This window comes from Cibotium barometz, chromosome 48, assembly GCF_041138505.1.
Source record: "Cibotium barometz isolate CiBa-2024 chromosome 48, ASM4113850v1, whole genome shotgun sequence".
Lineage (NCBI taxonomy): Eukaryota > Viridiplantae > Streptophyta > Polypodiopsida > Cyatheales > Cibotiaceae > Cibotium > Cibotium barometz.
Window position 1 is genome coordinate 8269794 of NC_141093.1, and position 16259 is coordinate 8286052.

Consider the following 16259-nt stretch of genomic DNA (forward strand, 5'->3'; position numbering starts at 1 on the left):
ATTTACGAATGCTGGTTGTTTTTAAGTGGAGTTTTTCATTGGATCTCAACCTGCATCTTACAAGTTTTATGTGACCCTTGCAGGTATAATGAGATAATCTTCCTCGAAAGGGAATGGACTACTATTTGCATGCGAAGAAGAACCATGATGCTTGAGCTCCCTTGTGGAATGGTTACTATAGCTAGGTGAATGACAAGGATACCCCTTTAACATCATCTAAATGCTCATCGTCTAACCACACACCGTCATTTTAGGTAACCCCTAACACACAACATTTCTCTCACCTCAATGCATCGACCATCCCCTCCAACCGTAGTAGTTTGAGATCCAAAACCTTGCTGAATGAAGAGCACCCCCCATGAACAACTTCATTGGACCCTCGTGGAGATCATTAGGAAGGAGTGGGTACCCAAGAGTACCCTGGTTAGCGAAGGTAGGTTCAATGCCAAATCAAAGGCTTGGAAAGCCACCCATTGGTTCAATGCCCACCTTTGAGCAAAACTCTACCTACTTTCAACCGAAGCCTTGATGGATTCTAATCAAGCAACCTATTGAAAGATCAAGGATACTATGAGGGAAAATCATTTGTTTGGGCCCCAAAGCAACATGTTCAAAGATCAAGGCTACTATGAGGGAAAATCATTTGTTTGGGCCTCGAAGCATCATCGAACACACCTACTCTCAACCGGAGCCTTGCTAGAACCTTTAGAAGATCAAGGCTACTTTGAAGGAAAATCATTTATTTGGGCCCCAAAGCCTTGCCATCCACACCACAAGACCCTAAGCCAAAAAGATCCCAGTACCCAATGCCAACCTAGTAGACAACACTTTAAGGGATCCCAACAAAGTGACTGGAAGCTCAATGTTTCTATGAAGGGAACCCCTACATTTGGGTTTTAAGATTAAATAAAACCACACCCTAGCTCTCTACAAATAGAACCTTGAATGTTAAATTCAAGTGGGTGTGAATATTCAAATCCATGCCTCCATGCCACCCCCAAAATTTAAAGCAAGAGCAGGGGCGCACCCTTTACATGTCAGTACCATCCATGAAGCAATTGGAAGAAACTGTGGATGTTTCACCAAGTCACACCCATGAAGCAATTGGAAGAAACTGTGGATGTTTCACCAAGTCACACCCCTATCAATTCAAATCAAAGGCAAGCTAGCCTTCGTGCCAAGCCCTTGAGAGAGCCATGTACACACTCCCTCGGCACTACCAAGCATTCAAAGGGTTCACCATAGTCCCACAACACCCATGTGTGCAACACCACAACATCATCTCACTAGTTGGACACCCAAAGTTTAGAGATACATACCAGTGAAGCCGATGGTGGCAATGGCATTCGAGCTTTCATCATGGATGGGCAAGCCGTTCTTCACCTTTTCCCATTGAGCCAACATGGTAAACCTTAAGCCCTCATTGTACATATGTAACATAGTACCCCTATCCAAGTACATAATCACATCTATCGTAAATTCTTAAAAACCCTAAAAGCTGAAAACTTGCACTGCATTCCCCCTATATTCATGTGCATAAAACACATACACACTCACTTGCATAAAACACATACATACTTACCTACATAAAACACATACACACATGTGCACAAAGCACACACACTGGCATGTGCACCCCCTACACACACATACACGAATTGTGCCAAAGGAATCGACACAATAGGGCGTCACTCACCATACTTGTCAAGCTACTTTTAGGCCAACCGATAAATTGGTGGGCTGAAGCCTTTCCCAGTGAGCTCCAAGCCTTATGCAAGAACCTCTAGCAAGGTACATTACATCCACATGCTTACAAAGATCCTTTGTCATGCCATTCGCAAAGCACTTCCTCCCCTTGTGCCTTTACCAATGAACTCTAAGGTATGTGCAAGAGCCTGTTTTGGCAAGGTACACTACGTCCACATGCTTATGAAGATCCTTTTGTGATGCCCCTTTATCATGCCATTGGCAAAGCACTTCCACCCCTTGTGACTTGCCAAACCCTTTCTTAGCTTATGAAGTAGCGTCTCGTCCACCACAAGCTTCAACTCTCCTCGAAGAGGAAAAAGCTAGAGACATCCCGAAATCCCACACGCTTGTAGCACAAGAACACCCACAATCATAACCTTTACAAGCCAAAATGCTTATTCCTTAATCCAATCAAAAGGAAGATTCTATTAGCTCTATAAGTGATATGTTTGAGCCTCATAACTTCTTAGCACATGACCCACATCAAGGAGAGGTGCTTAGAGCAGCCCAAGATGAAGATGCCCACCAAGAAAGTCACCAAGTGACCCATGCACTGGCTTCCACTGTCCTCCACAAATCCATCACCCACTCCCACATCATCCCAACCTCCACAATATCCAATTCGGTTGGCCTTTCACCTTCGGGACCACTCCATAATACCATCTCCCACAAAACTCTCAATGATGCCTACACCCTCTTAGCCTACATCATACCATGTGGCAACCAACCCTCGCCACCCTTTTCTTCTTTGACCAAGCCATCTCTCCTTCTTGGACACAACACTTCTGTACACTATTGAATCCCATTCAATTGTGTCTAACCTCACCACGTGGTGCTGGGTGCTTATCAATTCTACACTCTTTACTAAGGAAGATCACTTCCTCAAACTCACAGCACCACCCAACCTCAACTACCCCATCAAGAAGTATCTGCTTCACTCGGCCATGCACTATGAAGACCCTCGTTTGTTAAAGAGTGAAGTCCATATACTGCTAGCTTTGTCACATTCCTAGGGGGCGTCCTCCAACTATATCAAATAGTCTACACTTACTTTGAACCACTGGAGATGCCCACCATTTTCACGCCATCCATGTGGCTCACCTACAAGACATCTCCATTGACGAGGCATAAAAGGCCTATGCCTTCTTCCAAAGCCACAAGCTTGTTAATGAAGAGGATGACTTGATGATTCCTCAAAAGCATGAGAAACCTGCATTCTAGAGAAGAAGATCCGCAAGTTGATGAGGCACACTCTTTTAGTAGTTTGGGGTTGACAAAGAAAATACCCAAGAACAAACACAACCTCGGTCATGCGTTATCATGAAGCCACTATACCCATTGCTCCACCTGGACCAACTCTACACCCCACCCATAACCCTCCGATCAATCCATCCATATCATCCTCCATGGGGTTACACACTTTGTCCACAATTCAACCTCTCCCCTAACTCAACCACCTCATTAACTGTATCCATGAGACCCCATCATTGAATCATTCCATGAGGGGCCGGATCTCAATGAGGCACCATTGTCAACAACTTCAGAAGAAGCCAACACAGAGATGATGGGAAGGACTCAACGGTGTCCTTGCCTGTCCATGAACAACAAATCACATACCTGCCCAATGTACAGGATCTCACATTCCAAGGCAACTTCCATAATAGCCTTGATACACCCTTTGACTTGATTGAAATCCATCCGATGAATTAATATATGGATCACCTATTTACCTGGTAGAAGATCAACCACCCATCTCGTGGCACACTCGAGGAGGCTAACACTTTGTTGATCCTAGGGAGTACCCAATCGTAGGTCACATAGGAGTCTAACCCGAGTGGCACATGCCACTATCGCCTTGCAGGACAAATGTGGCGAGAGTACATGATGGTAGCACCTAGAGAAGTTCGCATCGACCCCAAGTTCATGCCAATCAAGCGAAGGTGGTCCTTGCACAAGTTCTTGTGCATGGAAGGCAAATGACCCATCTACAATTTCCTATATATTGATGGACCCACACCATTCACCACCATGGATGTTCAACTCAAGAGCTTACCTTATCCTTGTCGAATCATGTGTCATTGGGTCTTGACTTTGAGTCGTAATGCAATGTGGGTGCGTTAGCTCGTCCGTTCATTACAATATGCCTGTGCCATATGTCAATATCTTTAATGACACCTGTCCCATATGCAAACATGGCTGCTTCTTATACCATCATTGTGGCCTCATGCCTTACCCTTGCCTAGTCTCCCATGAGACCATTTCAACTATCTATCTCTCTTGTGTGCTCTTGCATGCTTGCCTACTCTTGTGTGTGTGTGTGTGTGTGTGTTTGCTTTGCAAGGAGCTCAAGCTCACCCTCTCCCCCACATTCTTCTCAAGATTTAATAGCATACATGCAAGCAAGAGAAGAGCTCACAAGTATTCTATTGCAAGGGAATAAATATATATTGCTTAGTGTCCAAAATAACTTATATATAAGTGACAAGTTTCACACTAGTATGCAAGCAAGAGTAGAGAAAAGCAGAGCTCACAAGTATTCTATTGCAAGGGAATGAATATTTATTGCTTAGTGTCAAAAATAAATTATATATATGTGATTAGTTTTCACACTAGACTGGTCAAACTAAAAAATGGTTAGGGAATTAGCACTAGACTTAAGCAAGTATGTATATGAAGTCTTTAGACTTTCCCTTTGCATTGAAATACCATCTATTCACTGAAAACTATGATAGTCTCATTTAAGTCTACCATTAGTTTTGATTGTTCTAATCTATGGTAGGGATGAACATGCATGAATAGTTTGAACAAAAAAATGTTCTACTTTTTTTGAGACCAAAGAGCTCCTGTGTGACAATGCTTTGCCATGCATCACAAAAAAGGGATATTGTGAACATTGACTTGCGTGCTAATTCCACTCTTTGTAAACAAAAGAATTATCATAAAGAATAGAAAACAACCAGTAGATTTATATGTTTAACACACCTAGTGCCATACACACAAAAATTGAAAACAGTAGATTTATATGTTTAACACACCTAGTGCCATACACACAAAAATTGAAAACAAAATTTTCTAAACTTTGAACTTCGTAAGAGTGGTGGCAACATCATTCACATTGATTGAACATGAACATTGCCTCATTACATGCAACGATGAAGCTAATTGATATGAATTACTAGCAGTAAAGGAGGTGCATGTCTATGCTAGTGGGGTGTGCAATAGCTTAATTCCATGAGTTTCCTCCACATGTATGGAGGAGTCAATAGCCCTTAGATACATCTCACAAGTAAGACTCTATGGTCTAGGCTATTCTAGCTTTGGGGGGGAAGCAACATCACATGTACTTTGTTATGGAGCATAGTCTTTTTATGTAGTAATTCATCTTATCAACTTTTTGCAACAATCTCTACCCAAAAGACAATCCAACTTAGCATATTCTTTATTACATTAGAGTGGGAATCGCTTACTAATGTATTGTCTCCTCCTATCTAGGATTCTATTCTAATATGAAAGTCCAAACTTGAACCCGTTTTTGCTCCTCTAATGAAAGTTCGATCACACATGGTCTTGCTTCTCCCTATCTAAAGGTCCCACTAATAGTCTGATCATGTGTGGTCTTGCTTCTCCCTATCTAAGTTCCTATGGATAGTTCGATCTTGCTCGCATCGTATCCAAGGTCTTTACGATAGTCCGCTCACTTTGTATCCAGGGTCTTAATGACTCACCTAATGATAATCAATGTCTAATCTAGTCTAGTCTAGTCTTGCCTTGCCCTGGTTGTGAAGATAGTCCACCGAGGATCATGATATGAAACAATCTTAACAAGTATACCATACCACCACCACCACTTGAGAATAGTGCTTTCTCCATGTAGGTATATATTGACCATTTTCCCAAGGTGATTTTGTCATGTGGTGATGGCCAATAAACAAAGCTACTATGGGGAGAGAGAGAGAGAGAGAGAGCGTGAGCGTGTTTCTCTCTCTTCGGGATGAAGCCTTATTTTGCTTTCTTCTTTTTCCTCCTCCTCTTCCTCCTCTTTGCTCACAATTACAACCAACCAACTAGCTTGTTTTCGTGTTCATCATCGCCATAGCCACACCAGTTAGCCTACCTCTTCCTGTTTAAGGCTTCCATCCCCTCCATCTTGCCTAGTAGAGATCTTCATTCCTTCCTCCTTCTCTCTTTTCCGAAGCCCCCCCTCTCTTCTAAGTGTTTGTAATTCTCAATTATCGTCTTTCCCAATGGATACCATAGGACGAAAGCCATATCCATGAAAGGAGAAGCAGTTATATATGTAGTGTGTGCCTTTTTGTGTGTATAGAGACGCGCTATCTTCATGTGATCGCCCAAGAAAAAAAGCTTTGCAAATTTTGCTGCTATTTTTTCAACCAGCCTTTTTTGCTTTTTCTTTTCTGCCACAGACAATACATTCATTGTATTACGGAAAATTTAGCACACATTCTTCCGGCCAAAGGATCCAGCAACTTAATACTCAAGAACAATCACCTGCTAAATCTGTGATTAGGTTCTTGCAGCAATGCCATGCAAGTGCTTACAAGTCGGTGAATAAAAAAGTGTGTGTGTGTGTGTGTGAGAGAGAGAGAGAGAGAGCATAAGGTGCCACATATAACGGCACACATCTTTTTGTGACCATAGCTCGGTGATTCTTACCACATGATCTGCAAGAGACAGAGAGAGACAGAGAGAGAGAGAGAGAGAGAGAGAGAGAGGAGATGGGTGCCACATATGATCACACACATCCCTTTGTGACCAAGTGTCTGTGTGGGCGAGAGATTTGATCTGACAAAAGAAGCAGAAGAGAGAAGATTTACTACATATTTTGGAGCTAGCTGACTTCAAGACAGTAGAGAAGAAAGAAAAGCTTTCCTCTACCAGAAAGGCATACCCTCACCTATACAGCATGAAGCGCGGGCGAGAGGACAGTGGTGGTGCCGGGACAAACTTCAAGCGCCAGGCGGCTTCTCGTTCAGAGGCGTAAGTCCATCCATTCTTATTCTTCTTATCCAGATGCTTTGCTCTTTAGGCGTCATAGATTTTGGTTGGCATTTGGTGATTAGATTGTCATAGATTTTTGTTGTCACTACCATTTGATGATTGGATTGTAATCCTCTAGCTGCTTGAAAAAAGGGTTTCCCTTCAACCTTTGTGCTCTAAACCTTCTTAGGTAACATTTGATGCCAAGGTTGTCATCGTGAAAGAAGTTCTTAGATGTCCACAGATAAATGTCACCATCTTCCAATGTCCTGAACACAGGTCCGGCCTGCCAGCACAATCTCAGCGTTTGACGACAGAGGACGCTCTTGCTTACCTTAAAGCGGTCAAAGACATGTTCAAAAACAACAAGGGGAAATACGACGAGTTCCTTGAAGTCATGAAAGATTTCAAAGCACAAAGGTAATCTTTTACAGCTTGAGGACTTTTGGCCTTGGAAAAAGTCAACATGGCTGCTGCGGTATTCTGTGCGGCTGTGTGCATCCATACTGATGTCAATTTTACCTTGTGCAGGATCAACACGCCTGGAGTGATAGCTAGAGTCAAGGAGCTGTTCAAAGGTCATCGCGACCTCATTCTGGGCTTTAATACTTTTCTTCCAAAAGGCTATGAAATAACCCTTGAAGACTGTCCAAAAAGGCAGCCAGTGGAGTATGACCAGGCCATTAGTTATGTAAACAAGATCAAGGTGTGCCTTACATCTTTCTCCATACCGCTTTCCCATTATTTGAGAGGATTATAAAGACGCTAGCAGTTTGCTTTGTGCAAACGTTACTTTTTGTGACCATGTTGGGGGATTGTACTTGCAGACTAGGTTTCAACAAGACGAGCTAGTTTACAAGGCATTTTTAGAGATCTTGAACATGTACCGCAAGGGAAATAAATCTATTAGTGAAGTGTATCAAGAGGTCAGTGAGCTTCCAACTTGTTCTGTTCAATCTACATGTGTGTCATATGTGTATGTGGGATGTGAAATAGTTGGGACTCAGCATAGGATATCATAGAAAAGGCTTGTTTTTCCATTGAAGGTGGGTATCCTTGACAAATATTGTAACCAAGGGACTTGATACCAGGTTGCAGCTCTTTTTAGTGACCACCCGGATCTTCTGGAGGAGTTCACATGCTTTCTTCCGGATTCTAGTGGTGTTGTGCACCCTCTTTCAAGAGTGAAAGGAAACACCGTGCTGCCTTGCAGACAACCACAAGTTGAAAAGGTTGTCAAGGTGGGTTTGTGCTCCCATGCATGTGTTAGGTCTTTTTGTGATTGCTTGCAAAGCCACAACACAATCGCAATGTGTTTTTTTGGATGTGAAGCAGAGAGAGATGGTGGATGCTTTACCTGATGATCATTGTAGCTTGGAGAAACCCGATGATAGAGATCATCACAATTGTATTGCCATTAAGAGTGACAAGAAGCTAGAAGAAGAGGAGCATAGAAATGAAAGAGAGCAGAAGCGGTTGGATTCGGAGCAGGAGCATGATGAAGATTGGCATCAGCTTTTGCCAAACAAGCGCAAGTCCGCTAGGAGGGCTGAAGATTTGATTTGCAAGCAATTGCAGGGTGGTGAAGGAGGAGAAGCATTTCCGGGACCGGCTGCCCCAATGCTTTCAGCAGAAGAAAAGAAAGCCCCCAAGTGTAGGTGTTTTTTGAATCATTCAAAAAAATGTTTTGGCCGGTGTGTTTTTAGATGTTCTAATGCTTATTGTGCCATGTGATACTGCAGTTGTACAGAGAAAGCTCGCCTTTTTCGAGCTTGTGAAGGGCAGATTGCAAAATCGTGAAACTTACCAAGAATTCCTGAAGTGCTTAAATCTATATAGCGAAGAAATAATCACTCGAGAACAGTTGAATGGCCTGGTTCGTCTCTCTATGAACCACCCCCCCGCCTCCCCCGCCCCCCCCCCCCCCCCCCCCCCCCCCCCCCCCCCCGCCCCCGCCCACCCCCCAAGTTTCAATTGACTTTTTATCAGGGATTCATTATTGGGTAATATTTTTTCCCTGCATCATCTTTTCCAGGTTGATGAAATGTTCCAGAACTTCCCCGAGCTAATCAAAGGTTTCAATGATTTTTTAACTCATTGCGAATGTAACGGTATGCACAACTATTTTTTGTCCTCCTGCTTAGTGTGGCATTTGATGCATTGTTTCGTATGGGTACAAACTTTCTTTTTTCAAAGTTGTAGGCTCAATCGGTATTTCAAAAAAAATTACAATGTGGAGAAAGTTGAATATGTACAAAGCAAATGAGCAAGCCAGCAAGCCAGGGTGCTGGTTTGCTGTACCTCAAGAGGGTGTACTTAAATTCCCATGCCTTCCTGTTGGTCACAAGTCTCAGGCTAACCTTGTTTTGTTTGGGGAGGTGGGGGACCCACTGGGGCCTCTTGTGAACTGCCCTGTTTTAATGTGTTACATTGACTCTTTACATGTTTTTTTGTTGCAGAGGGATATCTTGCAAACCTTGTTAGCAAAAGTAAGTTGTGCTGGTGGCATTTGTTTGTGTACTAGGAAAGGATGTAATGGCTATGGGTGTTTTTTTCCCTGCAAAGAGCAAGTCTGTTGTCTTTAGCTGTTTGCTTTTCTCATCTTAGCCTCTTGTGCTATTCAGAGCTGGGTGACAGATCAGGTCTGATACCAAACATAGAAAAAGAGAGATCGAGGGAAAAAGACCAAAAACAAGGTAAAGATGACCGGGAGAAAGACAAAGGTGAACAGGAAAGAGACGTGGAAAGAGCGAGAGAGAGAGAGAAACATCCTCTTAGGGAGTTATCCAACCACAAACCCTCCAATGCAACCAACAGTAACAAATATATGAATAAACCGGTTTCTGAGCTAGACCTTTCAAATTGCAAGCAGTGCACTCCGAGCTATCGGCTTTTACCTGAGAACGTAAGTCCTTTTGGTAATGCTTTGTCTCTTTGGCTACATGCATGCATTTGATGCATGGTTTTTAATCTATTCCACATGCCTTTGATTTTATATGCAGTATCCAATGCCAAACGTTGGCTATCGTACACCTTTAGGGCATGTTGTTCTCAATGATACTTGGGTCTCAGTCACCTCTGGAAGTGAAGATTATCCTTTCAAGCATATGCGCAAGAATCAATATGAAGAAAGCTTGTTTCGGTGTGAAGACGATAGGTATCGTCAGTGCAGTTTAGTGATGCAGTGAAGTCTGTGTGGGTGCTTGTGTTTACTTTTCAAGAAGTTATTTACACCATCTTCATTATGTCTGGCACCAAGTACGTGCAACCTGTCATGTGGATATATAGGAATAAAAGGCATCATGTACACATGCATTCATAGAACCATCATCCACATGCACATTGCATACCCAATGTGTGCAGGTTTGAGCTGGACATGCTTTTGGAGTCTACAAGTATTACGACAAGACGCTTAGAAGAATTACTGGAAAAGATGCGGGAGGAAAATATCAAAGAAGATCAAATTTGCATTGACGATTGCCTGACAGGTATGTCTATAGCTCAACTTAGGCGAGCTTCTCAACCCCATCTGAGGTCATCTGGGCTTGTGTATGAAAAAGGTAGGTGCATCTTAATGAAGCAGATGCAGCTTCTAATACTTGTCCATGGTTGTGTAGCTATCCAACTTCGATGCATCGAGCGTATCTATGGTGACCATGGTCTCGATGTTCTTGATTTGCTGCGCAAAAATGTGGGTGTGGCATTGCCTGTTGTCGTGAGCCGTCTTAAACAGAAGCACGATGAGTGGTTGAAATGTCGGGCAGACATGAACAAAGTCTGGGCTGAAGTGTATGCGAAAAACTACCACAAGTCTCTTGATCACCGCAGCTTTTACTTCAAACAACAAGATAAGAAGAGTCTGAGCAGCAAAGGTAAAAAAGTCTGCATGCAAAGAATCAGCCACTTTGTGACCAATTTTGTTTGGGTCTATCTGAAATTTGAATACCATCAACTATGATATTATGGCACTTACTCAGCTTAGCATAGACACCCGCACCCCCCCCTCTCCCCCCCCACAAGGGAGATCTCAAGCCAAAAGTTAGGGAGATCTCAACCAATCGTGGGCACTATGCTGCCATGAAAGTCCCGTGGTAGTGGAGGAGAAGAGAATACCATGGTTCCACTCATAAATCTGATGCGTTTTGTCTGTGCAGCTCTAGAAGATTCCTGTATGCAGGCCCAGGTGGCCAATAGAGTGTGAACGATGTCACTCCATATACTGCAGATACATTGGGTGTCATAAACTTGAATACCCTCCAAGGCCTCTGAGCATCTGATCTTCCAGAGATGCCATACTGTGATACTATCGTAACCGGGGGGATATCCTGAAGCAAACTTCTGAGCTATGTCCCTATGGACAAGTTTAACAGGAAATGCTCCCCTGCCCTCAAAAAGAAGCTGTGGGCTAGACTGAGTCCTCAGTCAATCATGCAATAGCACCCCAAGTAATATAGATAGGATCACTCCTCAACCTGCCCAAGAGCTGGGCTATAGATACCCAGATACTCTGTGCTCCTCTGCACTCCCATAAGCAATGATACTTTAGTGGGCACTGATGACGTTAGTGGGGATGTCGTAGTATCTAGTCCATACTATGCATAATGGAGTTGATAGTTATATAGTCTTGTAGATTGACTACCATGAGAATATAACATGCACGTTCCTAAAAGGTGAATTTGGGCATGTTCTTGCATTCATCTAGGTATATAATTCAGCCGTATTAGCGGACATGCAGATTTCACACTGTGAAGTTTTCATCTGGGTTGCGGCCAGTTGATATTGTGCTAATTCTTTCTATCTTTAGCGGTGCATTTGCCCTATCAACTACTTATTTGCTGTACTAATTCTTTCTATTTACTACTTCCCTTAGTGCTAGGCTTCATTATGGCTGAGTCTGCCTTGCATCTCCGGAGGTTTGACAGAAACTCAGTACGAAGGGCTTTGTGTGAATATATGCTCTTATGTGTGTGTGTGTGTGTGTGGAGTGTGTGTGTGAGAGCATATCTTGAGACAGAGTTCTACACCCACTATTGGGCACTGATGATGTTAGTGGGGATGTCGTAGTATCTGGTCCATACTATGCATAATGGAGTTGATAGTTATATTGTCTTGTGGGTTGACTACCATGAGTATATAACATGCACGTTCCTAAAAGGTGAATTTGGGCATGTTCCTGGATTCATCTAGGTATATATATATATATATATACTTTATCTCGGATAGAACTAGGCATCTAGGTCAAGAGGGGTCCAAGACTTCTTAAGAAATTTTAAGTGCTCAACAGGCTCTCATCAATGAAAAGCTGCAAAACCAGTTTGTGATGTGGGGAATTCAGGAACTACCCCTCCAAGGTCTCAAAATGTGGGGATATATAGCTTTTACTTGTGTGAAAGTGGGTGTACTACCAGCTTTTCTCCTTTAATGATACACATCCGACTTCATGCTCTGACCCTACAGCTCGACTCTCTCTCTCTGTCTCTCTCTCTCTATTGGAGTCGGAGCTGAGCCGATGGGTAGAGAGGCATGGTCATCGAGCACATGGACAGGCTGGCTTCAGGAGAGGATTTACTACCTTGGATCACATACTGACACTTCGGGCACTTATTGAAGAGGGCAGGGCACAGAAGAGAAGGATATACTGCTGCTTTGTGGACTTCCGCAAAGCCTTCGATACCATACCACGTGCCAGGCTCATGCACAGATTGCATGACATTGAGGTACCTGAGGATATGCAGTGTGGGATATATGCTTTGTATGAGTCTGTGACAGGCAGAGTCCGAGCTCCAGGCGGACTATCTGATAGGGTGACCAGCACGATAGGGGTGAAGTAGGGATGCCTGCTATCGCCCACCCTCTTTGGACTATACATTGATGTGGTCTCTGATTATGTAGACAGATTGGGAGGCCCAAGGGCATGCTTGACAGGGGTGTTGATACCCATCTTGTTATATGCTGATGATATTGTTCTAACCATCGCCAGATCAGAGCCATTATTGCTCGGCATCGGAGGCGCCTACCTCGCTTCTACGACCTCTCCATTCTAGACAGCCCCATGGCGGAGATACTTGATCTAAGGAGAGGGCAACACTTCAACTGATCAGCATACATGGATCTACCTGATATACATTTTTCAGTATTTTCTAGTATTTTCCAGTATTTTCTACTCAGTATCATCTCGGTGTCTTACAGTTCTGTTGTTATAACTGTAGGACAATCAGTTTATTGTACTTTTTAGTCTCATTTAGTTGTTCTCTTTGATGAGACCCCAACTTCAGATGTACTGTCAGTTTTGGTCTCATAGGCAATTATGGCATCTTAGAGATGTTAATATATCATTTCATTCTCTCTCTCTCTCTCTCTCTCTCTCTCTCTCTCTCTCTCTATTGGATTTTCTAATTTTCTTTCCCTCTGCATTTTGTAGGGTTTGTGCATTTTTAGGGTTTCCTTCACATTTAGGGTTTCTACGCTTTTGTGTTTTATGGCTTAGGGTTATCTCCAGGGCTTAGGGCTTTTGTCTTTGAGGATATCTGGGTTTCTAGAGTTTCTACATCTGCAGGGTTTAGGAATTCTGCATTTTTAGGGTTTTTTCACTTTTAGGGTCTGCATCCCTCTCTCTAGGCTTTTTTTCCATTAGGATTTTTGCATATTAGGGTTTCTGCATATCGTATCCGCCCCTACCACTTTATGTCAGTTCCACAAGCCTCTTCAGGGGGGGACGAGAATAGAAATGTTTGGATTAAGTTTAGAGAAATCAGGCTCGAACTGGTGACTCATGCCACGCCAAGGTGACATTAGAAACTGTGGTAGTTGAGAAGGTGAGGATTTTTCAATATCCAAGGTTTAGGATTTTTGCATTTTTAGGGTCTCCCTCTCTCTCTATACCACTGAAACTCGCTGAGGTTGCGTAACAAGCTTATCACTGCTAAATCACATTAATCCACTTTTATCCATGGCTGAAAATTGAAGTAAAACTTGTGAATTTTCAGCCAACAATACTTGAGCCAAATAGATGGAAGAATAAATGAGAGAGAGAGAGAGAGAGAGAGAGAGAGAGAGAGAGACGACACAGCATAGACCCGGAACGGCCGGGCCCCTTCACAGGAATATGAATTATTCCTCCAGAATTTTACAAGTGCATGGGCTGATTTGAATCGGCATGGTACCGCCATCAAACAAAATAGAAAACAAAGCCTTTGGAATCTCCTAGTTTGTATGTGGTGGCCTACCACACACACACAAGTGTTGGAGAAACTCACCGTCTGTGTGCCACCCCAATGGCCTACCAATGGGTCACACAACCGGTTCTCTTGTGGCAAGGATGCTCATAAGAGTGAAGTCCTTTGATGAAGAAAATCAGCAAGCTCTTCTTAAACTCTTCAAAGCCTCTTCTTGAGTAGCACCTCCGTCTTCACATGGTAGCCTTGTCTCTTGAAAATGGCTCTCTACACTTGGTAGAGAAGAAGCTAGTCTTCTTGCCTTCCTGCTCTCAAAAATGCACAAGTTTACATGAACTCTCCTCCTCCAAAATGAAGGGAATCACCTCCTTTTATAGGTGAATTCCTTTCTAAAAAGCTTTCTTAGTTCAAAATAGAAAAAGATTACACATGTTAGGTTGCATGGGAAACTTTTACACATGTTTTAGTTTTGCATGGGAAACTTTCCTTTGCCAAGTAGAAAGAGTTAGTTCTCTTTCCCTCTTTGGAAAATAGAAAGGGATGCTTATAACTCAAGTTCTAAAATGAATTTGCATGTGCAATTGAAGAGACAGTTGCTGAGATGGCTGGGCGAGTCGCCACGTCACCTTAAAAAAAAATAAAAATAAAAAATTTGCTCGAGGGATTTCTGACCGGTCTGATTCCGATTCTAGCCTCTGTTTTCCCAAAAGATGAAGGGAAAGGCCTCAAAATCGACCTCCAACATATCTTGTAAAACTATCAAAATTGAAAGTAGTTTAAGTAGGAAACATACTTAACCTCTTGCAAAATACAAGTCGCTAGATCAACAAGCAGTATTATGCACAAGTTCGATTCTTTAAGATGAATGCCTAAATGTTCAGCATTCTCAAAATCAGCATCCAATGCAAGATCTTCAAACAGCTTTTTGTGCATGTGCCTAAGGTGAGTACCATCCGTTCCATACACTTGTATCCATCTATACGCTCTTCCATAATGGTAAGAGTGCATAGTCCATCATGCTTATGAAGCATGTCCAATCATACTTCCCCACTTTGGGAAGGAAGCATGTCCATTCATGCATGCAATATTATGCTCTCCCATTTCGGAATAGAAGCATGTCCAATCATGGTTCCTTGGAAAAGAACACATGTCCAATCATGAAGTCTGCCTTGCTAGGTCAGACAACATGTCCAAGTTTTATTAACTTCAAAATTCTTGATACAAAATTTCCTGGAAGTTGTAAGCTGATTAGGGTTTTGGATTGGGGATTTCTCACAAATACAGGCGTGTGACACTCTCTCTCTTAAACACACACACACACACACACACACACACACACATTAAAAAAAGAGAGTAAAAAACCAGTGTTATATTACCAAAAAACAATATACATGGGGAGGATGTACTTCAGAGAGAAGGCTGTCGAAACATAATATGGTTCCTAGCCTTCCAAATAGTCCGGTATCTCATCCAGATCATGAAAGTGTAAAATCCAGCCATGTAAGATGGCAAAACACCAAAAATCCAGAAGAGTTTTCCTTCTTTGAAGAATGGAAACTGTCCTCGGAGATTGTGAGTCAATGCTTGCAAGAAATTCTTGGACTCGGTGCAATGCTAAAGAAGATGCGGAATGGACTCTGCATGTCATCCACATCCACAGCATCTATCACTGGAGATATGTCGTTTTGCCAAAAAAATGGAAATTGGAAGTATTTCCACAAGGCATCTCCATAAGAATAGACACTATTTGAGAGGCAGCTTACAACCCCAAATTAGTTGAAGTCTTTGTTTCCACCATTTAGTATTCTTATGAAATCCCCATAAAGTATCGGCATGAGGCTGGATCCATGGGGAAGGAAGCAACAATTTGTAACATTACTTGCTGAAAGTGCATCCAATCGAAGAGAATTGGTATGACCAATAAGTTGTCAATCACGAAGTCTGTCCTAATCATCCAAGGGTGGGATGGGTTCAAAAGGCCGCAACAGTGTAGTAATAGTTTTCCACACTCACCTGTGATGCGGACCCAAGTTATGTTTCAGACAGGCTTGTGGGAAAGTCAACACAAATCCCTTATTTCTTATGACATTTGCCTCAGTGTTAACTCCAATAGAGGCCAAAAAGGAGGCCTTTCGTGGTTCTTGTAATGCAAGTGGTTGAGGAAACACCGAAGACCAATGAATTCTTTCCAATCGAAAAGAATTCCCAGTCAGTGCATCTCTACCATGCCAGTGAATAGAAGGCAAAGCTAATTCCCAATCACAGAAGGGAAGATGCATAAGGGCATCCTGGGATTTTTCCTTCAAATTTACTAAGCACTGCTTCCCAGTGAGAAAT

General features: G+C 42.7%; 1 protein-coding gene across 2 annotated transcripts in view; it reads left to right on the forward strand.

The window, feature by feature from the left end:
* Positions 1-5662: 5662 nt before the first annotated feature.
* The window catches only part of LOC147610776 (paired amphipathic helix protein Sin3-like 4), a 34368-nt gene continuing 23771 nt past the window's right edge, over positions 5663-16259 (forward strand). Inside the window, exons 1-13 of one of the 2 annotated variants that reach the window (XM_086785256.1) lie at positions 5663-6747; positions 7027-7167; positions 7279-7453; positions 7575-7673; positions 7839-7988; positions 8080-8401; positions 8490-8623; positions 8783-8858; positions 9207-9236; positions 9372-9652; positions 9750-9904; positions 10111-10235; positions 10365-10619. In XM_086785256.1, the coding sequence (XP_086641382.1) occupies positions 6674-6747; positions 7027-7167; positions 7279-7453; positions 7575-7673; positions 7839-7988; positions 8080-8401; positions 8490-8623; positions 8783-8858; positions 9207-9236; positions 9372-9652; positions 9750-9904; positions 10111-10235; positions 10365-10619 (2017 nt within the window). In that variant the 5' untranslated portion in view covers positions 5663-6673. The remainder of the gene's footprint in view (positions 6748-7026; positions 7168-7278; positions 7454-7574; positions 7674-7838; positions 7989-8079; positions 8402-8489; positions 8624-8782; positions 8859-9206; positions 9237-9371; positions 9653-9749; positions 9905-10110; positions 10236-10364; positions 10620-16259) is intronic. The other variant, XM_086785257.1, reaches the window with a different exon arrangement.